The sequence below is a fragment of the Cheilinus undulatus genome, linkage group 2 (assembly GCF_018320785.1).
Source record: "Cheilinus undulatus linkage group 2, ASM1832078v1, whole genome shotgun sequence".
Lineage (NCBI taxonomy): Eukaryota > Metazoa > Chordata > Actinopteri > Labriformes > Labridae > Cheilinus > Cheilinus undulatus.
This window is the reverse complement of record NC_054866.1, coordinates 47,925,645-47,952,496: the sequence shown is the minus strand read 5'-3', so window position 1 is coordinate 47,952,496 and position 26,852 is coordinate 47,925,645. Positions and strand designations below refer to the sequence as shown.

Below are 26,852 nucleotides of genomic sequence, written 5' to 3'. Positions count from 1 at the left end.
GTTAATTATATATTTTTATGATTAAGACTGTTTGAAGAGAAGGTACAAGACTAACAATCTCATCTTCCAGGTCTCGTCCAACTTGGTGAACTTCTTTGGATGCCAGCAGGATGCGCCGTCTCTCCTTCAGCGGCTCGATCAGACGTACCATCCTGGCCTCCACGGCTGCCTGCCGCTCAGCGACAGTCTCCTTGACCTGCGTGAGCTGTGGGATGGTGGCCACCTGTCCTTGGAGCTGACCCACCTCCTTATACCATTCCTCCATCTGGGTTTCCATGGTCTGATGATAAGAAGGAGGACAAGAAAGGGTAGAGGGGTAAAAGTTTAAAACAGATGAGGGGGAAGGGGTTAAGTTGATTGGGAGAGAGGAAGTGAGATAGTTGAGAGAAAAAGAGAAGAAACTGGGCGTAAACACGTCGTAAGAGGTAGGAGAAATATGGGGAGAATATGACAGAAAGCCAAAACAAATTAGTTTGTTTTTGTTTGGAATCTTCAGCGATGGAGAAGTAATGTTCAACTAATTCTACTCTGCCGTATTCAGAACATAGATTTTAGGTAACTGTTAATATCTGTTTAGAAGCCCAATTATGCTGACTGATTTACAGTCATGTCATTGTAAAACATGGCAAATGGCTAACTTAAGACAAAATGATGAGCATGTAGGGTGCACAAGCGCAGCAGAAAGCATTAAATTATTGTTTGCTTTCAATTTCTTGAATTTAAGCAGAAAAAAAAGAAAAATGGCAGGACAATGAAACATTAATTGCAGTATTTGCAATCTCTATTAATCAATTTTTTAAAAAGATTGATTCAAAAATTGAAATATTTGAAATAAAAAAAACATTTGACATGACAAAAATGCAACTGAAAATAAGTCAAATAAAAAGATGAAAATGTCAGACATGAAGTGTGAAGTTTACTGTACCCCTTGCCAGGATGGATGCTGAGAGTGGAGTTGGGTTTGGAGTTAGGATGATGTGGTAAAGCAGAGCTAATGGCGGCCTGTAAAAGGAAGCTGTAAACTGCATGCTGTAGGAGAGGACAGTGAGACATGTCTGATGAAATGATGAAGAAATCAAAGAATGAATCTCTGTCAACCCAGGTTACACGAGCCTTCTGTTTGCTGTGTAAAGATCTGACTTCTTTAAACTAGGACTGCTGGAGAGCAAGTGAAGAGTTACATCCTGACATCACAAGGATGGAAAAAAGCATCTTTTTACAACATGATTTTACTAACCTGGGATTAAAATGTATGCCTGTTTTTGTTTATGCAACAATTATTCAGTTAAATGATCTGGTTTTAAAACATTTTTTAAGGTTTATTTAGAACAGGAGAAAAGCAGACTACTGGCCTCTGTTTGACAGAAAAGGAGAAACAGGACTTGTGTCTGTAGTAAAAACTTGCGCTTTTTTGTAATATACCCACTGAGTAGACAAGTTCCCCCTAAGTCATAGGTGTCCAATACAAGATACCATCTCAATTTCTCAAAAGTATTTACTAATAAGTTCCCCACAAAACACTCTTTTTATTTTAAATTTGTAAAGATCAGGAGTTAAGTTTGATCTGCATTCAGAAAAAGTTGCAGTTGACAAAGATGAATTTGTACCAATTAAAAAATACAATTTATTTTGTTTATGTGCAAAATTCTGCAAATGTATTTCTATTGGTTCATGAATGGGAGGCTTTCATAATCCCTTGTATGTCACAGCAAGAAAAGTAATTACAAAATGACTAGATTTTTAATTCTGGAGGCATTCCCACTGCATATAACCCCCGCCCTTCTCTCTAACTGTACTGAAAGACATTCATATTAAGACCAAAGGCATGATCTAAGGGGAACCTTAGTGCTCTGTATTTGAGGAGTTTAATAGCTCTCTTCATTCCCCAGAAGCTATCTGCTACTCTGTTTACCCAATGAATTGGCAAAAAAATACAGATCATAAATAAACATTTGCAAATAAGCTATGTTTTGAATAAATATTATCAAAATAATATTGATTTAATAGAGTATAATTGAAATGGTACAATTAGGGTTCCCTTTTTCAAGACTGCCGAACACTTTCAGTGGCGATTCAGCTGTTCGGAAAGAAACACATGGTGCTCATACAAAAATATGTTATTATCTGTGGGAGTCTGCTTGTGAAAGACATGGCCTGTAGCTATAACCATGAACTATTACAGGCTGACAAATTGGTCAAATATAAAAATTAAAAAACAACCACAGATCTATATCACTTTATTTTATAAGTTAAGTATGTTACAATAACTATTTGGGATTTTATAACCAAATTTCCCTGGTAATTGCTCTTTTTAAAAAGCCAATTAAAAGGAGAGGATTCAAATAATTTTCAAGGATAGTACAAGAGTTTCCAGGACGATTAGCTTTTTCTTTTTTTCCATGTAATTTCCATGAATGTAAAATTAGAAAACTGTTCCAGGTTGACCAGGATGTGTAGGAACCTTGTACAAGGCTAACCCAACTATGTATCTGATCTCTAGACTGTTTAAAAAAACTGCTGATTTACTTTGCCCATAATAATTCTCTACATAAAACCTTTTCTTGTTGAAAAAAACAAAAGTGCAATATCTCTAAAAATCATTTTTGTAACAATACCAAGATGAAACTCTCACAAAGCTCATGGGGTTGGCAGGAAGGCTGATAGCATCGCGGTGTTTTGAAAACAGCAACAAAAAAAAAGACTTTAATGTTTTAGAAAAAGAGTCTGACTCTGCAGAAATGAGATGAAGAGCAGAACAGAAAGTGTTGTCGGCGCACAGGGAGAAACGCTGTTGTTAGTCATTTCCAAACATGATGTTTTGTTCAATTATTAATAAGTTGAGGCCATCACTGTGTGGCGATGATAACGTAAACACTGAGTCATTCTGCAATGGTTCAACATGTAGAGTAAAGAAAGAAACACAGAATCACATTCACAATAAAAACACAAAAAAAGTCCTCTTAAAATGTTAGATCTTTATCCCAGAAAATAAAACAAATAGTAAGAAAGCAAAAAAAAAAACAACAGAAAAATCGGGTGTACAACATACAATTTTATGACATTTTTACATCTGAAAAGGTCGCTGCATCCTAAACATTGATGTGACCTGCATTCAGGTATAAAGTGCTGAGATAAACCACGTCATTAACATAAGCTACAACGGCCATACACTGCACGAGACCTAAGGTGATTGAAAATTTGGAATACGGAATACATATTAAACAGACGACACAAAACTTGCAACACTTTCTAACTGCTTTTCTTCCTTGTAAATGCCTGATAGTGTATGTATAAAAACTGGGGAGTAAACCATTAAGTAAATAAGTTTAAGTTTTGACACTAACTCAACTATTGTACTACTGCTAGTAGAGAGACAAACTCCATACAGTGATAACAGACTGAAAGAGTGACACAGCTGCACAGATACTGCATGTTGTAGACTTTGCTGAACAAAAGTGGAAATTTTGAGAAAAATAAAAAGACCGCTGCCAGTATACTGGGGCAATTTCTATTCCAGATTTCATCAAACAATTTTGAGTTCAATCTGTAACAGCCGAAGAATTCTTTGAAGTTTGTTAAAATGAGTTTTGAATCTATGCATTTGCACTAGAATGTATTGCATATAGCGATCAGAGGAGGAGGAAGTCCAAGAATGTTACACTCAAGTAAAAGGACAGTTACTTTGGTTTGGTTTGGTTTTTGTGTTGCTCCAATGCACATAAATGAAATAAACACGTGTATACCAAAAACATTTGAAATTGCAACAATTTCTGGGAGAAATGGTGTATTTTCTGGAAAAATTCCAGGGGTGCCAATACTTTCGTCCATGACTGCAAGGTGTGCCTTAACCAAATTAAAATACAACAGCTGTTTTAAGATGAAATATGGAATCATTCTCTTGCAGTGTGCTACCAACCATCATATGTTGTCAAAGGCAAACTACTAGTCAGTTTCAAGTTGTTGACAGAGAGCTTGGACCTCTTCGTTCTGACTTTCATTACCGGACAGTAACTTAAGTTGTGCTTATTCACCACATCCTCCCCTTACTCCACCCTAAAGGTGTGGACTTCGTTATTTTTTCAACAGATTATTTTCCTATGCCCTGATAATATGCAAAGCCATCTGGAGCCCAGCCAGGGTTGTGTCACTCCTCCTTCCTGTCTCATGGTTCCCTCAGGCAGCTTACTCACCACATCTAGGCCTTACTTCAGCCTTAAATTTTGGCCCAAACCTGCCTAAAAAGTTCTGCACAGTACTGTATACTGCTGCACAACCAGTCAGAGATGCTGCTGTTACACTGGGATTGCGGGTAGTGTCATAAATTAACAATGATTTCTTTAAACACGGTTGTTATCATTCAAACCTGTGTCCACTACAGGGGCATAAACCTCGGATGGCTATGACATCATGACTAAAAATTAGGGCTGGGAAATTAATCACAAATTAGATCAAATTGCAATGTGCCTTGCTGCAATTTACTAATGGTCATGGTTTTGTAGAATAAATTTCCCGCTTTACCAACGTACATGTTTTTCTTGTTTAAAATGAGATTGACATAAAATTATTTTCCCCCTCAATACAGCAATCAGATTTGCAATATGAGCCAAAATAATCACAATTAGATACGCATTTTTCACCATAAGTTGTTTTCCCCTAGTACATAACATCTAATTATTGTGTATTTTATAATTTAGAATGATTTATTGCTTGTATTTATTGAAAAATATGTAAAACTAGAAAAACACTCGGAAACCTCCTCCATTAGCCCTATCTCCCAATAGTAAAGAATCCTTTAAAAAATTCCTGGATCCAGATGGTGATCCGGATCACTCCCAAAATCTAATCAGTTCTTCCTTATGCCATTTCTGACACTTCCTGAAAATGTCATCAAAATCTGTCCATAACTTTTTGAGTTCACGATCACATAACCTCCTTGGCGGAAGTAAAGAGGAACCTAAAAATAATTGTATATTAAATTGCAATCGCAACGCTGGGGGAAAAAAATTGCAATTAGATTATTTTTGCAAATCATTCAGCCCTACTAATAATCAATACCATTTTTGAGAAATAAATGGGATTTTATTCCCTGGGTTTAGAAAGTTGTAAAATGTTTCAGTTCTACATACCTGTAGTTTTTTCAGCTGCTTGTTGACAGTAGTGAGGTCCTGTCCCTGGTCCACATAGATCAGCTGACCCTCCAGCTGGCCCAGTCTCTGGTCAAGGCTGTCATAGCTCTGAACCAGCAGGTCGGCCTTGTTGGCCTCGAAGAGCTGACGGGCTTTGGCCTGAGTGGTGCTCTCCAGATCCTGCCAGCACTCCCTTATCTCCTCCAGCTTCCTTCGAACCACAGGGCTGAGCTCGGGCTTCTCCTGGATCAGCTGCTGGCCCTCCTGGATGGAGATGAGAGATAAATATTTAATGTATGAATATAATATGTATTATTTAAGATGATGATGGCATACAGAGCACATATAATTACAGAATATCAGATCTTAGCAATGCTCAAAAGCATGGCTGAGCATAAAACTTTATGTAGATCCTCAACACAAAGACAGTTCAGTTTTTACAAGCCACACCAAGCTCCTCTTGGAAACAAATCCTGTTTTATAATAGAGTCATTTAGTCAAATAACTGCAGGGTTAATCAGCAGATCTTTGTCTCTACAGGGCAACTGGGATTTATTAACACAGATTCATAATCTTTAAGCATATATTAGTTCCATGCTCATCACTTATTCCTCATTATTATGCAAATTCATGCCACAGTATCCTCCAAAATCTAATCAGATCATCTGCTCTGATTAAATAAACTCATGAGATTAAGAAAACACAAATGAAGCTGCTATTTTTTCAGTTCTGGAGTAAAGAATAATAATTGAACGTCAAAATCAAAAGAAAGAAAATAGAAAGTACAAATTAGTATTTAAAGGGATTACATTTTTTTGCAATTTTTAAGAGATGAAACTGACAAACGCTTTGTGTTCACATGGCGTGATCAACAACAATGAAACCAAAACACATTCTGTCGCAACAAAACTCAAACAACGGTATGTTTCTGTGATTTTTTTTTTTTAATTAGTAAAATATTCAACTGGATAAACTGTGAATACAAAGCTTCTACACTGACTGTTTAATTCACTGAATAATCAACAGAGTAAGGTCAAATTTGAAATAACTGAATATATTAAAATAATTCTAGAGCAAAAATAGAAAATATTCGTTTTTAGCTTTTCAAAATTGAGTTTCTTTGTTCCACATTTTTCTTTTGAAGGTGTACGAATTTGACACTTTGCGTTTCGGACTGTTCATTTTAGAATATTTATATTGACTGATATGTTTCTGCCCCATTGAAATTTTACAGTTAAATAATATCATTTATTTAGGGTGCTGGTGACCAGTGTTGGGAGTGATGTGTTACAAAGTAAAGCGCTACTCTATTACTTTTTATGGTAACTAGTAGTGAAACACTATTATTTTCAAAGTCATTAGTGCTGTTGTTACCAGAAATCCTGGCATTACAAACACCGGTAACTCAGAAGCAGCTCATGTTATCTCAGCAGACCAAGGATGACCCACTCCATCCAAACAACTAAAGCTTGATTTTAAAACACTCCCATCTGCATAGAGTGTCACCTAGGAAAAACTAAACAGACTGATAGAGAGGTGTGTTGTTGAAGACGTGCTTCTGATATCAACTGTAGAGTCTGCTGCCCTCAGAGAAATAACTAGCAAAATACAGATGAGACAAAAGGTAGGACAATGAGACGTCTCCCTGTTGACCTAGATGCAGCAACACATCAGGTAATCTAATTCATATGTTCTGGAAATGTAAAAAACTTAGAAACTACTGGAAACTCATTTTTGACCAGTTATCTAAAATCTTTCATAAAGATCTAACACCTGACCCTCGTTTAGCTATTCTGGGAGATGGTGAAGTGATAAAAAAAAATTATGATTATGAAAAGAAGCTCATTCTATTGGCTATGACTGCAGTAAAAATGTTTATCTTGTATCACTGGAAATCTGAGAGTCCCTCCTCACTCAATGAGTGGTGGACAGAGCTGCTATCCTATTGTACTTCTGAGAAAATCATATATTATGTGAAAGGGAGACAGCAACTCTTTTAAAAGGTCTGGGGTCATGTACTAGATTATATCCACTTAATGGGAGCTGAATTCGAGTCAGAATCATGAGGTCCACCCCCTGTTCTTCCCTCCTCCCCTTTTTGTCCTCTCTCCCCCTCTCTTTCTCTCTCTCTCTGTTGACTCTACCTGAATGTAATAAAATTGTTTTTTTTTTTTTTTTTTTTTTTTTGCTTTATGTTTTTCCTTGCACTGGGTGTGAGAGGGTATGGGAGGGGGTGAGTATTAGTTTTGTTGGTGTTGCCAGAATGTGGCTTTTCTAAATTGTTTGTCATCTGGAGCTGATCTGCTGGTTAAATGAACAACAATAAATTAAAGTAATTTAAAAAAAGACAACAGGTAGGACCATGCAGAAAGACATTTTGAGAGCAGTTACTGAATTTGTCAATGCAGTATAGCTATTTTATACTTCTTAAACAGTGTACAAATGCTTGACTTGAAATAAATGTTTGAACCCTGTTAAATGCTTAGAAATATTTCTGCTGTCTTCTAAAGTTTCACCTCTTTCCATCTTAATGATAATGGCAAAAATGTTATATGAAATTTAAGAGGTATTTCCTCTCACACTGCCATTGCAACACTAATAAATGTTAGACATAAAATAATGAGTATTGAAGCAAAAAATAAGTAGCGTCTGAGTGACTTTTTAAAGTAACTAGTTACTTTTAAAATTCAGTTACTCTGTTAGTAACAGTTACTTTATGAAAGTAGTAACTAGTAACTGTAACTGTAACTAATTTTCAGTAACTTACTGCTGGTAACCCAGCAGTTATGTTAATGTGCTAAATGTCCAGAGGCTGATGTCTGTCTTTCCCAACGCCATCTCTCCTTAGTTTCCATTTCTATCCACTGCTCTTTCAACACTAAGGCATTAAAGTCTCCCCCCCAAAGGGATACAATATAAATATCAATAATAATAACAGAAAAAAAGTAAAAAATAGAGTTGACCTTTTTTCATCTACAATAACATGTTTATTTGTATCGCACCTATCAAAAGCAATGGTACTAAGTGTTTCTCAAATCATCAAAGTCCAGCAATAAAAACACAAAAGAAAACATCAGGATGATTGACAATTAAATAAAAAAAATATATATAAGATAAAAGCCTAATTAGAGGTTGAATAAAACAATCGTTTTAAATAAAATATCATGGGTAAAACACAATCAAAAGAAAGCTTTCCTCTACAGATATGTCTTTAAAAGTGATTTTAAAAATGACATGGCGTAGCTTGCCTTGGCTTAGGAATTCTCGGTTGCTTTTTTCCACCACATCTCCAAGTATCCTCTGAATCTTTTGTTGGTTTCATTTCACTGCACTGCACTGAAAACGGGGTTAAAATGTGTGTTTAGTGTGTTTGCTGAGTGTGAAAAGATTAAACCTTGATGAGTAAAATGCCTCATAAATTACCTCACACTCCCCTCCCTGCTTCCGTCCCTCTTTTTCATATTTCTGCCCCCTTTTGTACCTCATCCTGTTCTAAACCCCCTTTCAAACCCCCACCTCACTCTCACAAACATGAATGTACACATACGCTACAATCCCTCATGTACACCTGCTCCCTCCCTTTTTCCATCCAGCTCCCCCATCACCGAGTCCTTCCCCCATCCAATTAAAATTCATCTTTTGCAGCCTGTGTGTGTATTTATCCGTTTGTGTGTTTTGTGTGTTTGTGAAAATTTAAGGCAAAAGAAGAGCTACAGAAAAAGGGTAAACAAAGAACAACTGGAAAAAAAATCTTTATCACCTAGCAGACCATCAAAGCCGATATTTTTCAACACCAGTTTGAATAAAATACAGTTTTATTGAATGGCTTGCATCATTATGTACTTCTTTCTTTTTGCTTTTAATCTTATCCATTACTTTCTAATAAAATACTTCTGTATTGTACGTTTTTTAATATAAAATGTTCATTCATGCTCGTACAAAGAAGAAAAACTTAACATAAACTTACAATTTTTTGAGATATTTTTCAAATGTGTTGAAAAAAAATAAACATTTAGCAGAAGACAGAAAACAATTTGATAATGAAACAGACTTAATAATGGTGCAGCGGGTCACCAAAGAGATCACTATTTATCCTGAAGAAGGACCAGAATGTTTGGATTTGACATTGATCTGTTGTTGAGATATTTCACTCCAAAACTACTTGCTGAACTCAAACTGGTGCAAGAGGAAAATCAGAGTAGTTGTATTTGATTCTTGCTAAGGTTTTTGAGACATTTTAGCCAGAAGTGCTGTGCTCAACAAATGACTGATATACTGAGTGATGATGCCAGTGTTAGAATAATTGTAATTGACTAGTTATGATGCCAAGGAAGCCTGCGTAGTAAGTATTTTTTGGTTCACCTCAAACAGTTTGAAACTAAATAACACCTAAAAAAATAATATTTACCAACAAAAGCTGTATTTTTTTATCACATGCCAAAAATTGAACTGGATTCTTTCATTATGTTAACAGAACATAAAGATTTAAAGGCCACATATGGATCACATTTGTCTGACTGATAATAGACTGGATATTCTGATCCCCCTTTTCTACAAAAGACTAAATTAAAAATCCAGCATTTGGTTTTTGGGAGCGGATCATTCCAGACCTAGCTAAAACATTTTTACCAAGACAGCTAAATAACTGAGTAGTGAGTCATGATCAACAGAGAGCAACATAAAGCCTGACTAACTCAGATTAAAAAATCTACAGACATCTGGAGACCGAAAACCGGATGTGACCAAGGTGATAAAAATGTTTCCAGTCCCAACCCCCGGAACCGGCTGTTTGAGAGTAGCTGAGGAAATCTCACCAAGTTAGCTCAAAAACACGAGTCTTTAACAAGGACATTTAGGCATAAACAAAGGGATTTAATTCTTAAAAACCACATGTTTAAAGACAGGAAAACCAACAACACTATTTAAAGCTATTTTTGAAGAGATGTGTAAAACAGCTGACTAAGATATAAAATACTATGTATCAGTGGTTCTCAACTGGTGGGTTGGCAACCAACAACAGGTCACAGAGTTGTTTTAAATAAGCTATTGTTGTTAATGAATGGCTGGAACAAAAGATTGTTGAAAAAAGGCAGTGATGTACAGGAGCCCTAAAGAGACATACACACATATATTTAATTGTACTTTTTTTTCAGCGCTAAAATTTTTTTTAACAAGATCTTGAATAATATATCTCATTATCTTGGGATAATTAAACTGTTTTTCCATGATAATATCTTCCTTTCTCAGCAACTCTAGAAAATAACTGAGACTGAGTAAAATTAAATGCAAGCATGCAAGTCCTCCTAGAGCTTTAGTTATGAGGTGATTTTTAAAAATGCTTGTTTTGTCCTTTTTCTATGAAAACATTCAAATGTTTTCTTAAATCTAAGGTCCAAATTGCAACACCTATTTATGAAATGATTTCAGAGCTTGACTTTTTTTCTGAAATCTGGGTAATGATTTTCATTAGGAAGGTAGTGGTTAGTCCTGAGAAAAGACCAGCAGAGAACCGCTGCTATATACTTTATAGAAGGACAGAGCCAAGGTTGATTTGGCGAAGTGCGGATCTGGCATATGCTTTCATACCTGACCTGGTGCTATATAAAAAAGACTTTGTAAAATAATAAAAGGTAATGAAAACCATATGTCTAAGTAGGCTTTGTTCAATGTGTCTCATGTTGTAAGTTCATCACTGTGACATTACAATGTATTCCTCTAGAGATCAGTCTTTGTATACTTGTTTTTATCATTATTACACTCACAAACAAAAAAGCACATGCTCATTTGACATCATAAGTTTGTGCCATAATATCTTCTGCTACATTTTAGGCTGGCCACACACTAGATGATTTTTAAATCTCAAATGATTTAAAAAATGTAGAAGATCACAGACATAAGAATAATTTTAAACAATTTTGCATCCTCTGAGCGCACATGCTCAGCCTGTCAGACCACTGAAACCACACACCTGCCGACCTGCAAGCAATCTCACAGTGAAGATTCCCTACAGGTGAAATGCCATACAATCTCGTGTGATTAAATGTGACTTCGGGAACAAAACAAACATGGATGACAATCAATATCCCTTCACAACAGGCTCTCCTGATGTGTATTACAGCTGCAACAAAAATCATCAAAAAAGGAATCAGGATGAAATCCTGGCTAGAATGAAAGTAAAGTTGTGTTTATCTGTCTGGTGATGCTACCTGGGCTGCTCACTCTTATTGAGAGGCATCTGGCTGCAGCCCTCGAGCAAACCTCTACGCTGGGGCGTTCGGCTGGAGACCTCTATGGTGGGGTGAAACCTCTGCGCTGGGGCGTGACGTTACCCCCCCCCCACAACTCTTGTCCCTGTTTCTGACTCTGTCCACTGTCCTCCTCTATCAAAATAAAGGCACAAAATGCCCAAAATAAATCTTAAAAAAGAGAGTATTCAGTTACTGGAAAAAATGCCTTATTTCCCTTGACCTTTTCTAAGCTGTCTTTAGCTTGTCAGTTTCAGCATGTAAAGTTGTTGAGTAGCCTACCTGTAGAGGGTCTACCTACAGCTGTAAGTCAGAGCCATGTATAGCTAGAAGACTGAACTAGTGAGATGTCTGAGAAGACAGCACTTACTTTGTGAAAATACCAAGTATATATCAAGTTTTTGAGCCAAATGGACAAAACCAACATCAATGTGAACCACAAGTTCAAAGCATATGTTGTTTTTACTGAAGATGCTGTTGCTGAATAGACTACTGAATGTCCCTGCACACTTTGCCGTCAGATTGTGAGCTCAATAAAGAGCTGTAAAGGTTATATCACGTCTGTTAAGCTGCAGAGTTACAGAGTATGGGCTGTAAACTAGACTGTATAAGATGTCGAGCTAATACATTCAAAGGTAGAAGACAGTAGGCTACATGTTGTAGTCTAGACAATATACCTGATGTTCAAAAAGTCCCAACAGAGCTTTAACTCTTTGTAACACAAAAGTACTTTTTTGCATCTGAATTTTCTCAGTATGTTATTTAGTAACCTGACAAGTTACTTTTAAAAGTAACTCTACCCATCACTGACAAGATCAACAGAGAGAGAGAAAGAGGTGAGGGGATTAAAAGCTGCTCTGCTCCACCACTCACTGTCCTGTAGTTTTAGTGTTAATGCGTTACGTCAGCTTCCATTCGGCTGCTGATGTATTCTGTGCTCTGCGGTAAGTGGGAGAGCTGCGTGGGCTTGAGCAGCATCACCCACAGGCTCAGAGCTGCTACTCCACTCTCACACATACTCAGTCTGCAGTTCAAAGAGGACAGTGGTATTCTGCTGCTGCTCATACAAACAGTATCTGCTGAGATCTCACAGCATCCTGATCAGGAAACAATGTACAAAAAAGTCCATTACAAAACTGCTGATTTCGTCTCCTTTCTTCTTATTCAGGTAACATTTTACTTCAAGAACAAGCTGGCCAGTCAGAGCATAAAGTTTAAAACTGTCTTTTTGGCATAAAAAATAGAAGAGTGAAGACAAACAGGAAGAAAAAGAGTCTGAAGAACAGGAAGTGATGGTTCTTGAAGAACACCGATGCTAGCATTAACAGATGGGACCTCCTTGTTCTGCGGTCTGGTCTATATATTACAGCAGACATCTGCTCCCGAGCTTCACAGCTGACACTCTGCTGGTTAGTGTGTCTGTCACTGTTAGGTTACTGCTGCTATTATGTCAATATTTACCCTGCTATTGAAAAATGTCTTTGCATGATCAAAATACATATCTATATACCCAAAGATAAAGCTTTCACTTTTTAAATGATAACATGGTTTTAAGGTAGTAATGCACTGATATCAATAGATTGGGCATTGATTTAGTATATTCAGCTTTTTCCCCACCAGAAAAATGACAAATAAGGAATACTCCAAGAAGACAGACTTTATCATTCTCCTTTTCATATAACATAAACTTTTATTTGTCAACCATATCATAAGGTTCTCATGATGTAAGGAAATTTAAACTTTTATATGATACTAGGGGTATTACGGTATTTGTGTTCGTCCAAAACCGTCACAGCTTGGGGTCACGCTTTGGTGCATGTATACCCACAATGAGTATGTCTGAATTCTTTCCTCGGTTTAGCCTGAATTGAAAAACAACAATTACAGACAACAATATCACGAGACAATATGGGTGGCGGTAATGCTCATTAGCAATAGCTAACTGCTTATAAACAACCAACGAAGAAGAGGAAGAAACGGGCAAAACAAAACAAGTGAAGAAGAAACATTAACAGCAGGTGCAGCAGCAGAGGAAAGGGGAGACTCTCTGGCTCTTCCTCTCCTCCATGCTGTTTTTACAAAGCCTCTGCGTGAGATAGCAGAAAGGGCTGAGGACTTCAGAAATGCTAATACATTTTAAAGGACATACGCAGAAGAAGAGGACAGTGGCTACAAGTGTGTATTTGCCAAGACTTATGTTTACATGAGCTTTTCTGCGGTCATTAAGTGATGAACATGAGTCATGATATTGCGCAAGTAAAACACAATTTAGCAGGTGTTCTCTACTTCTATATATCCACGCATAGCTTTAAAATCCTTTTAACAAACAACTATGTGAATCCAGGCACACTACATAAATCATAAATATGATACTTTAAACAGGCTCTAAAATACACATATTTTATTTTCCTTATCACATTGTATTTATTTTATCACTCTGACGAGGTATCAGACTTTTCGTTTCTGAGTTGCTTTAAATTTTGCATGTTTTTTCTGTCTGTTTGTCCTCTTTTTTTCACATTCACCACAGCTGCACCAACTATCAAATGTAGTTCTCACACTAGAAGGATCAAACTGTAAGCTACACTAGTGTCAGATTAAAAGTAACAAATAAGGGAAAAATAGAATTAGGATGATAAATTTAGGACTTTATATTTGTTTTCTTCCGATGAACCAAATCTGTACTGAACTGTGACATCTGTAAACCACTATAACCCTACATGTTACTAGTAAAAATCAATACAAATCAAGTATGGATACCTTGTTTTATACCACAGCAACAAAAACAGAAGTCCTAGGCAACCAAAGCTAAACATTTCTCCTTCCGGTTTTAAAATTTCAGGCAAACTGCTCCAGTTGTCAATGTTTTGTACAATTTAGATACTGTATAGGAGATTGCCTGCAATGTCTGAAGGATTCATTCCTCATCTACACACCTAGCTTATAAAACAGATGCAGTTTTCATAGTTTCAGTAGTTTTTCACTCAATTAATAACACAATTAACAGGCATTGTATGATTGTAAAACACAATGTATTGAAAGAGTATTAAGGTACTGAAAAATGTGAAAACTTAATATTTAACCCTTAATTCCTTTTTTTATACTAGGAAAAAATAATAATAACCACATCTTGGAAAAATGACAGAGGATACAATACAATGGAAACCTAAAGCTCTGATTTTCAAGGTATCAGTGATTTTTTACCTACAGTGCATTTAAACACAGGTTAAAGTACTGGTAAATATCTAATTAACATGTACAAATTTGAACAAACATACATTTTAAATGTATTATTATTGTAATATGAGCTTTCACTAAGTAAACAAGATCTGCTTATTCAGCATGTGTACACTTCACATGCTCTTTTGTTGTTTTCATGCAGTCATATGACACTAAAGCTAGCTTTCAGTTACCTTCAGATTTATTGTTGCACATTTAGTGGAAAAAGGCATGATTTATTAAAAATTTTAACATTGACAGGCTGCAAACGACTCTAACTAGAGATAATACAGATTCTTGAAACATGGGGTTATTTATGACACTTCCTTTTAATTATTACAACGTTGAAAATAGTCTGTTTTTGTCACCATACCGTACAGGCCTAAGATTACAATTGATTTAAAATCCATAGTAATTTACCTTTGGCTTTAAGATTCATTAGTTAATTGCCTATCTTTTAGGCTATAAAAAGTATTTGGAATAAATTCTGCACTTTTTTATAATGCAGTATCACAGAAAGAAAAGATACTGTTATCTCACATTTTCCAAATATCACTCAGCCCTGATGACCCTTCATAAACACAAACAAGCAGCCAGCTCTTGCAAAAGAAAAGAGGTTACAAAGATGAAAACCAAACACACACACACAGCTGGAGACAACATGTTTTCCAGAAGGTGCCCAGCTAGAGGCGGAGATGAGAGCTGTTGCCCATCTACTGAACTACCCCCCCATGTTTCTGTAAAAGCATCATTGTGACTGAGAGGGGCTTTTAAAATGAATTTTGTTTGTTCAACCCCTCCAGTTGGGCCTTTTGAACCAAGAGCATCAGAGAGCGCAGAGTGCTCAGAGAGGTACAGCAAAAAAAAGAGCCATTAGTTCTTTCATGGCACTTTCCTGTTGTATATGAATTGAATTAAGTGTATTAAGTAAATGGACACTGTGCTTTGGTTAGATATTACCTCTGAAGTTAAATAATTTGAATTTAGCTAAAAAATCCGAAGTTAACTGTTGGTACAAAACATAAAGACAGCCCAAAATAACATTTGTGACTAGCACTTATTTTCTGTGCACCATCAAACAGTCTTTGAAGTCTCGCTAGAATAGATGGTCTAAATATATAATTTTCAAATGTAGCTGAAAATAGAGCAAACAGATTCAGGTTCAAACCTTTCTGCTGGGCATGATGACAATGTTGGAAGGATAAGAGTCTTAACAGTGGGGCTGCAGTGCAGGCAGAGAAGCTCTTTTACAGTTTGACTGTGAGACGTATTGAGGTCAGATTAAGAGACTAGAGGAGGATGACGGAGCGTGGATGCCACAGTATTTTAACAAAATGTTTTTAACTTACTGCAATTGTTTATGGAAATCAGTGTAACAGACTGGCAGAGCAGACCCTCAAATCAAGGATATGCTGTTGCATGTTTTGCTGTCTATGTGGTTAAATGCAGGCAGTAGCAGCAAACAGACATCTTCTAACCCTGCCATCAAACCAGATCAAAATGGGACTGGCTTTGAACTGACATCACAACGTCAGACTACTAACCCACATCTGACAAAGATCCTGATACAACTGTTAACTAAGGTGAACTAGCTGATGGAGAAGGACATTTCATGACAACAGTGGTTCCCAAACTTTTCACAGCCCGTACCCCTTCAGACATTTGACCTCCAGTCATGCACCACCTACTCTCACGCACTTACACCAGCTAGAAAAAGAAATGGGTCTGTAAGCCTGCTGCCACCCCAACCTCCCACATTTAGCATGCATAATATACAAATAAAATCTCTTAAGGTGAATTATTTCTCACAAAATAGATTTATTTACTGTTTTCAGTGAGCAACACCAGTTCACTTTTGAAAAAATTCATTTACATTTCTAGAACATATCCATTTTTTGCGGTTAGCCGGGAGACTGGCATGACTGACAGCAACTCTACGCAGACACACCCACAGGTGTCAATCAATCAACGAGAGTCTAGCACGTGTATTTATTTTGACAGTGCAATTCGCTTAACACAAGAGGGTAGCCTATATATGTGATTTTTTGGCAATGTGAGCAAGCACCTCTGACTGTAGGCCTATGTCTATTTATACACCAGCTTCAAAATGTAATCAGGTTGTTTTCAAATCACATTTATCTTTTTATTTTTCAAGTACCCCCTACGTCACTTTGCATACCCCTGGGGATACGAATACCCCAGTTTGGGAATCACTGCACTACTACATCAGAGTAGAATCCCATGTGCTGGAAAGTGTCCAAAGAGACAAAGACTTACAGGATTAAAAGCTATGAATGCTGGGTACCTACGGCTTCTATTACTCAGATTTCTTCAACTTTTATGGACAGATTTAAAATTTTTCTCCACTATTTCAGTGAAGGCGGAAGTTAGAGTTTAGTTACTTGTATCTCTGTATGGCATCAACACCTGCAAAGTAAATACTATGATTTCTTGAGCCATAACATCCGGGAATAGCACTTCATCATCTGTTGTGTCTCAGTTTAGTTCAATAATTAACCATAAGTTTTACAGCTTTAGTCTGGCTCACATGAGCGGTATGAGCCTAAAAAAGAAATTAATTTTCTTGTGATTTACTTGTAAGTAAAGGGGATTAAATGTGCTGAAATGACATCATGATACAGCTTTGTAAAAGTTAAAAGTTGAGCTTTGTCTGGCCTCTGATCAAGAGGAGGTTGTTTGCAATTACATGATCCTGAATGTCTGTGGGGGGTCAGGGAGGTGGAACTAGCCATTAGAATAAATTACAGAATGCTTCATTCTTTACTCTTTACAGCTGTGAATAAGCCATAAACGGTGTTTCCCAAATGATACTGACTATGACTGGAGCTGATTGTGAAAATATAAAATTATTACAGCAGATCTGTGTCTCAGTTTGCCACTTCCTCTCAGTGAGAGTGCTGGTGTCATCACAGTTCCATTGATGTTCTCACCACCACACCATCCTACACTTGCTCACACGCTCCCTCAGTTACACACACTCTGTCTCATATACTGCAGAACCAGCACAAAACTACAGGTCAAGCTTAAAGCACATACTGCTTTGAGAGCGAGGCAGCTGCACATGTAGTGCAGTGTGCATAAAAAGGGAAAAGGACTAGTGTATAAGGTATTGTTTCGCATGTTGTATGTTACAAGAATTAAGCATTATTTTTGTACTCTAAAGATGGGTTCATAGTGAAATACTTCAACAAAGACATATTAACAGCATATTCTTAAACTGAAATTCTTTACAAAGTACCTCTGATCAGTCTCAGCTTCAAAATCAGCAGAAGCACAGCACATCAAGTTACAAAACGCAAAGGTAAAGTGACACTGCGTCTAAAAACATCCATCATAAGTAATTGACAGAGTAATGTCTGATAAGCTCAGGCAGAGACAGGACTAAACTCCAAGGTTTTTATTTTCCTACAAAAATATTATGAGAATTTTTTTTTTTCATCTGTCCAGGTTTTAGATTTTGAAGACAAGGTCCTCCACAGGGGCGATTTTAGTAAATTAGAGGCCCGAGGAAAAGACCAATATGAGACCCTTTCCCATATCCTGAAGCTGTGACCACAGTAAGTTGAAGCATCTTCTTTGAGGTTACAAAGCCACAGAACCAAAATACATTTTCAAGATTGAAATGAGTACTCAACAGCACTTGCTCATCAACTCTTAGGGTGCACTCACACCAGGCAATCTGTGCTGTGCCAAAGCTTGCTTAATCCCCAAAGTCTAGTTGGTTTGACTAGTGTGAGTGCTTTGTACCACACTCAAACACAGAACACTTCCTTTGCTCTGACATGGATGGAAGAGGTAGGCTTTGGTACAGTACGACTGCTCATAATCATGCACAAGCACAGATCTGCAACATGGATAGGGAAGTGTATCTGAACATTCCTCTTAGCAATCATTTTAATCAATGGTGGTACAGAGCAGAATCTGACTGAAACAACTCAAAATAAGCAACAATCACTTAAGTTGTTGTCATATCTGTGTATTTCTCCATTTCGCCGACTCTTTGAAAGCATGTGTAAACTGCATGTGTCGCATTACAATGTGCTGATGTATCTTTACTCAGGCCAGGTTTGGCTTAAAGTAGTGTGAGTGTAACCTGTCATGCCAGATAGACTTTTATATAATCCATTGCATGGATATATTTCACACATATTCATCTAGGTAAGCTCCCATTCAAATTATATGCAAAAGGCATGAATTAAAAAAAATGAAATCCCAGAAGCTGATTGGACAAAGGTTCTGGCCATGACATTACTTACAGGGCAATCAGAGCGACAAGACAAAATCAGGCAGTAGACATGTGCAGTAACCTGTGCTTGCAAGGCAGGCTCTGCCACAGTTTATGAATGGCAGAGCTTGTTGGTGGATAAAACTTGTACCTGGGCTAATCGGGAGAAGTGCAAAAAAATCTCCACTTCCAAGGGAAGCGTTCAGTGTGGCTCTTTGCTCTTGTTTTAATTAAGAAATATAGTCTAGTTCAGATAAAACTGCTGCTATACTACAGCCACATTCAAGCAAATCACTTTAATAGCAGCGGCCATTGTACATACTACCTTACAGCACAACTACAGTAAACCCCGCATGTAACTATCACAAACTTATGCCAAAGCAGGTTGGGAGAGGAGCGAAAACATCCTTTCCATTAAGAAAAGCTTTAAGTGTGGCTCCTTGCTCTTGTTTTAATAAAGAAATGTGGGCCAGTTCTGATAAAACTACCACTACACTATACTAATAACAATATAATCATAATAATATATGAGCCTACTGCCTCACTCTCCTCAAATGACGCCGGACAATCCATCTGCTTTGCTATGCTTTCCATCTGCAAGACCAGCAGGGGGCTGGGGAGGGGCAACAAACATGCTTCAGTATGGTACAAAGCAACTGGACTTGGAGTGGGTACATCCTTAAAAGATCAACATAACCCAAACTTCCCACACCTGAGTATTTTAACATGTGTCTAGTGCAACTTAAAATAAAAATATATGCTCATTCTATCCTTTCCTTGGCAGCAAATCTTAATTTTTATTTACTGCATGTCATTTTACCAGAGATGCCTGGTCATGGATATTTGCCGATATCTGATATGCCGAAATTTACTAAATGAGTTCATTTTCACCAATGAGGATGTCAACACAGATACATAAATGTGGTTTAAACTCCAAACTTCCGTCCTTAAAACACTTTAAAATCTAAGGAATAAAGATCAATGTAGAAAAGGAGTCCAGCTGACCTTGGCCTGTTGGATGGTCCAGTTCTAAACCTCCACAGACTTGTCCATACAGCCACTATATACAGCTGACATAATTCAAGTCAATATTTACAGACAATTGTTTGTAAATAGTACAGAATTTTGGTATATGCTGATACCAGTAACTTACTTTTTGAGCAAATATTTCCCACGCCAATACCATGCACATATTATTGTGCATCCCTACATTTTACCAAAAAAAAAAAAAAAAAACCCAAAAAACAATCCACCGATTAATTTTCTCTAGATGTCTACAGAGAACAACAAACTTTTATTTTCTTGATGTGAAGACATTTTTGGGGCTTTTAAGGGGCTTGGGCCTTGCTGTTGGGACCAGAAGTCCTCTCTAAGGACTTTTTTGGAAAATCACACTTTAGTTTGATGCTATTCTATTCATTCCCAACCTTTTATTTACATACTACCTTCCTTTTCCTTGGGTAAAACTACCTATGGCCCTCCTAACTACATACAGTGAGCAAACATTGACTTAAAAACGTATTTTCTATTGATAAATCAGTGACAGAGAGTAAGTGGCAGTTTAGGCAGGAATTACCTAACATTCTTAACCTTAATGACTTAATGAGGTTGATTCATTTTCAAAATTGTGGAAGGGAGAGTGGACAGGATTCAAAAGCCCAAAGGGTTTAGGCTAGCAACTGCATTGGGAGTAGGCCATTTTCACTGTGCTCTCACACACTCCCCCACATTCTCACATACACAAACAAACACAATCTGCTGCAGCTGAAGCAAATCTCCCAGAACAGCCAGCAGCTTCTATTTGGACTAAATCACTGCAGAGTTACATTACAGACATTGCAGACTGACTAGGCGTTTCTTCACAACCAACATGTCTACTTAAGGTGTTGCAGACCTCTGTAACATTGATTTCTAGCTCTGAATAGAATATACTCAGGCTCTATATTTGGCTTAAATCCTAAAACAAGGGACACAACAAGTTGTGTAGCCTGCTCATGGGTATTAATATCACAAATATCCTCACTCTGGTTTTACAACTGTTCACAAACGTTGTCATAGCGTCACAATCAAGATTTGATCCACTCATAATCAAATCTGTTTATCTGGAAGCCCAGTCATCCTGCAGGGACAGAACAGCAGAGTTATTGATTAAACAATGCATTACACATTCAGAACACTGCAAACCTCAGCTTTTTAGATTTGGCCCTCTGTACCACACAACATTAGCACCTCATATAAGGGGTTTAATCTCACCACTTAAAGCAGTTTTCTGTCCTTGCCTGGTGAGTCTTACATTACTTCCTGTTAAATCTAGGCTGATTCCTTGTCTCCTTTGGATGCAAGGATATTTAGATTTATAGATACAGGTGGCGGGTGGGGGGTGACCTTCACACGTGAGCCATACACAGAGTGGGGAAAAGACAAGAAGAAGGGATGGGACAGCTGTTGCTTGGCAACCAGCTCAAGCACAGGAAGAGGAGACAAACTGCTGCTGGATGCTTGACGTCACAGCATAAACTGACACAGCACACTGCATGCATCACAATGTACCAAAAAAGCTTCCTCAGCTGGGGTCTCCCTCAACACAGATTCTCACATACACAGCAAAGTAAGGCTGTCAACATTTTCAACACCTCACTAATTTTTCAATGCCATATGCTTTGAACGTGCTACTTTCTGATTGTTTCACAATCGTAATAATCTTAAGAACTTAGAACCATGTTGACGTCTCCACACAAACATGAAGGAAAGTGCAGGATTTCATTTAATTGCTAATGAATTCACACTAATTCTTGCCTGCTGTGTGAATCTCTGCTCCATCCTCTGTCACAGCCTCTATCCTGCTTACTGCTCTCAGTCACTATTTAACGTTAATTAAGTTTTGGAAGTCTCTTTTGCAGCATATTGAGATGCACATGTTAACATTTTTGTCTTCTGAGACAGGTAGAGAGCAGAAAGACAGCTATGTCTCCTGATCCCTGTTATATGAAGCTTAGCGTAAGTTCAGTCAGGTTCATCCCTGCACTATTTCATGCACTCCCTCACTCATGCTCTCTCACAGTCATGTCATATTCAGCTGTTCACATCGCCTGGTCAAACCTATCCAATCACTGCTTGAATCACTGTTAGTCTATCAAATCCCTGCTGTCCCTTTAAAATGTTGCTTTCTCCTCCACCAGTTCATTCATGGTGTGGTCAAGACAGACTCTACACCTTCCCATCACTGTCAAAACTACAAGATATCATCATCAGCCATCAACCCCAATATTTGCAGAATGGTCAGCCTCTTTACTGTATGATCCTCAGACATCATCTCCTTAACCATGGTCTTCATAGTCATTCAACGTTCATCTGATCAGTCTAAGATAACATCATCAGCCAACACTACCGGTGTCTGGACTCCACAGGGGTTAGATCTCACTGTCACGCAAAGCAGACACTCTTCGATCATGCTGTGTCCTTGTGGAGTTCAAGCACCAAAGAGACTCTGAGCATAATTCAATATTACATCTATGTTTATTAATATAGTTCATTTTACATAAACGACCATGAAATGTCCTACATAAGAAACTTTGAAATTACAGACAGAGAGCAGATTCATTGCAGTGCACTCACTTCTTCTGGATTATTAATGATAGTTTATTTTGTGTATTAGGGTTCATTTTGTTGACAAACACTACAACTGAAAAAGTTCATCAACTAATTATTTTACATAAGGAAGACAAGACACGGACTAATTGAAAATAGATTTTTGGTGTGAAAACTCTGATGAAAAGTAAGTTTAGTTTTCATCAAGAAGACTAAAACATGACTAAAATGTAATGACTTGTCATTGACTGTAACTGGACTAAAGCTTATGAGAATGAACATGACAAAAATGTAATTCAAACTAAAGACATGTAGGGGATATTAGCACTACCTGGAGCTGGCATGTACGGAATCTGCATCTGCCAAAGGTGGCAGTGCTATTTGGACAATCCTGGCATGTAGTAGCATAAAGAAGGTGACTCTGGGGCACCATTGTCTACTGTCCAGTCTTCTGAGTTGTTATCAACTAACTGAATGAAACATCTGTGAAGGAGGTTCCCACTTGACAACTGCTGATATGTTGGCTTGTTGCTGTCTAAGGGTCTACATAGTTGCATTGTAGGGGCCAATATAAAGGCATAACTGGCTTTAGGGATTAACTCACTCAGTAGTTATCGTTTCAGAAGAACACAAGTATCTTTCTTTTATTTCAAAAATACAGTTTCATCTATATTGCTCTAAAGCAATAATAGGACAGGCACTTATTGATTTAGATGAAAACTGCTTGTATGTTTCAATTTAGGATGGAAAAGCGAGAGGATGGACTCCAAGGAAAATCTGTGTCTACAAGGAAAATGCTGTAAGATGCTCTGAGACATTTCAGTTACAAGATCTACTAAAGACTCATGCAGGCTCACAGATGGCTGAATCTACCCCAAAAACAGGCGATGTACTTAACACAGTCCTTCAAGGAAGAGAACGGTTCTTACCCGATTACATAAATAGACTCGAAACTCTCTGAGGACAAAAGCAGAGACAAAACCAGGACAAAAGATGCATGGTGTTTGCAGTGTTTATACCACAGCGAAATGACCACAAAAAGAAGGCTGTTTTTGTTTATTTTAAAGAAACCTTCTTTTCAGAGTTAAAATACTTTTAAATTGGTGTACAAGTTATTAGTTTTGGGATATGAGCAGCAGCACAGAGTAACAATGTTTTCTAACACTGTTCTGCAAAGTGAACAAATCATTATCAGTTTTTCCATGATATAAAGCCAAATTATATGAAAGATATCACCAAAAAAAAGTTGCTTAGCAACGGCCATGAACAGGCTTATGGGCTGAACATAGCTGCCCAAACAACTTCAGAGGCTTAACTCTGTCTATATATGAGCCAACAGCTAGACAGCCTGGTGCGACTACAGGCTCCTACTGTAGAGCTGGAGCTGGGACTGGGGAAGCTGGACACACACTAACACAAGTTTGTACTTCAATATCTAAGAGGATAAAATATGCATTATGCTTTACTAACTAGTGCTGAGCAATTAAGTTTAAATCTAAATGACAGTTTTGGCAAGATTTAATAATAGCTGTGTCACATGATGTGTCATGGTTGTTTTGCCCATCGTTTTGTTGTGCTGTGTTGAATGAATCAGTGTTTTATTTGGGCTAAAAGCGCTTATCATTACATAGTTAATTTTTTTTTTTACATTAATTGTTTTTATGTATCATTATTACAATTAGAAAAGTGGCAGCTATCATTGAACAATGCGTCACACTGCAACACCAGCAACTTACAGTGCAGCTCTTTAAAATAATGAATGTTGTACAGAGAAACCTGCAGAAAAAACTGATTTAATTGACATTTAACTGTACATTTTTGTCACTTTTGGACCCTTATATTGCACCAAGGTCACTATTCAAATCAGTATAATCAGAGAAGTCCAAGCCAACATTTAGCTTTTTAGTGATTTTTGAGTACAAGAATCTACAGTATTGATAAATCCTCTCCCTTACACAGCCACCAGGATAAAAATCTACATAAGTATGAACAGTTTTGTGAATTCTTTACATGTTCAGGTCAATAACGCTACCATTTAGGATGTGATGGGAAATTCTGCATCATTATAGCATAGCTAATACTGGCTAGTTCATGTTACGTAATGATTGAATCATGGCCACTGTAGATCATCTTGTCAGAACCTGACAATGTTCTGCAAGAGTATAGTCCAGGCTTTTCCCCTCATTGATTGAAGCATCCAGTTTAACAGAAACTTTCTGCCATTTAAAGAATTAAAATAATAAAACTGGCTAAAACACACAAGCAGTGACCGAGACTGTTGACTTCTCTTAACATGCTCACCATGGGACAGCTACTCGAGTGTGAGATGACATGTAAAAACTATGAATTACTCTATTTACACTGTCAAATTAAAAATAAAAATGCTGCCTTAAGGCTGCAGATGGTTAGGTCGTGCCCCATGTGTATGGGCGGCCTAGGTTCAAGTCTGGCCTGTGGCTCTTTCACTGCATGTCACTCCCTCTCTCTGGCTCCGTCTGCTGTCCTATCTCTAAAATAAAGGCAAAAAGCTCTACTACAAATCTTTAGAAAAACATGCTGTCTCATCCTTTCTGCATTATGGTTTACATACAAACAGTCTGATGTACAGAAATGTAGCTGTTGAAGTGAGTAAAACCATTAACCTTTTTCTTTGTGTTTGTGCAAACATTTCACAGTACTTTCAGCACACAAAACACCTAATCCCCAGAATTTTGTGTTTGTTCAGAATGGCTTGATTACTGCAACACTATTTCTGTAATTATTTGATTTATTGATTTATAGTGAGATCAGGATAGTTAAACAAAATACAGATTTTACAGATCTGAGTCACATGCATTTAGTGAAGTTTAGCACTCAAAACTTTAACATTCTGAAGAGAAACAATCAAAAATTCATAAAATATATTTGAAATATATAAATGTAAAAAAAAACAAAAAAAAACAATATATCATATAAAAAAAATGTGCCAGTTCAGCTCAGTTAGTAGGAGGCACCTATATATAGAGGCTATAGTCCTCGACGCATCAGTTGTGGGATCAATTCCTGCTCTCAGGCTGTGATGTGCATGTCTTCCCCCACTCTCTCTTCCCATATTTCCTGTCTATCTTCGGCAGTCCCATTATAATAAAGGCAAAAAGCCCCAAAAAGTAATCTTAAAAAAAAAAAAAAAAAAAAAACTCTGTTTTCCATATAGTGGTCATGGACTCTTTTGTCCCAAGTACAACAGTGAAAAATTTCCACAACACAATAAATCTATGGACAAAACAAGAGCAACACAGTAACTGTTTAACACTATAATAATCTGGTTTTTCATGATCATGGGAAGCCTATACCATAATTGAAAATGAAACTTGCATTACTGCCCACCAACACATAGCTACTCTATACTTTAAAAAAAAATTCTGTATTGATAATTTCTACAGCAAAACTTACAAAAAAACAATCTATATATAAAATAAGGAATTTTTTTGTGTTGTTTGAGAAGCGCTACATGTGACAGTAATTGAGTAGGCTGTGATGGTTCATCGCTGTCAGCCAAATTACATACTTAAATCCAAAGATGCAAACAAAGAATTGCACTTGGCAAGAGTCTTATACTTGAGCTTGTGGGTGTGAGAACCACAATGGACTCTTTTATTCATGGAAGCAACAATAGGTTTGACTTCATGTGCTGATATTTTATAGACAAATAAAAGCCATTTTCTCTAACTGTTGTCCATGATTTCTTGACAATGATAAAAAATAACCTACAATAATTTAAATCTTATTACAAGTAACTTGCCGCATTACTGTAACTATAGAATTTTACATCCTTGTCTCTTTAACATAGACTGAACTCTCTCAGCAGACAAATAAAGAAAACAAAAATGAAAATATGGTGTCACTCCCCTCCTCTATATTGCTCTCTTCCTGTAAGTGTTTTCCAGTAACTTGGCTTTCAGAGTAGCACATGACCTATGAATCTATAACAGAAAAAAAGCACAGTGCTCTTAGGCCTCACTGCTCAGCTTCTTCTACACTTCTGTATATCATTACACATCAGTCAGCCACTTTTCCACATCATGTCTACATTGTAGACACCTGCACACATGCTATCAAGCACAGAGCCACATACACATGCACAAACTGTGCCTAATGCAGAGGAAGAAACAGAAATTAGTGACCTCTCACTAACAATAATTAGGCATAATGAGCAGCACTGTATATGTCAGTAGTGGGTGAGGCTGCCTATCTGTACACCAGCATGTATAAGTGCTCAGCGCACTAATTCTACAGTAGTGTAATATCCTAACTTACCTGAGTATTTAAAGCTGTTTTGGTCTGACTTTGTGAGATGGTTTCTGCTTAAGAATTGATTGTCTTATTTAAGTGACAAAGCTATAGAGTAAATACACCTAAAAGATATTTTTCAGCCATAACACTCAGTGT

The 26,852-nt window shown here is 37.2% G+C and overlaps 1 protein-coding gene across 1 annotated transcript in view; it reads right to left on the bottom strand.

Annotated features, from left to right (window-relative positions):
* Positions 1 to 26,852, bottom strand: part of LOC121520042 (spectrin beta chain, non-erythrocytic 4-like) — a 117,067-nt gene that overhangs the window by 22,256 nt on the left and 67,959 nt on the right. Inside the window, exons 26-27 of the mRNA XM_041803267.1 lie at positions 5,127 to 5,390; positions 56 to 280 (exon numbers count right to left, since the gene is read on the bottom strand). Coding sequence (XP_041659201.1) covers positions 56 to 280; positions 5,127 to 5,390 — 489 coding nt within the window. The remainder of the gene's footprint in view (positions 1 to 55; positions 281 to 5,126; positions 5,391 to 26,852) is intronic.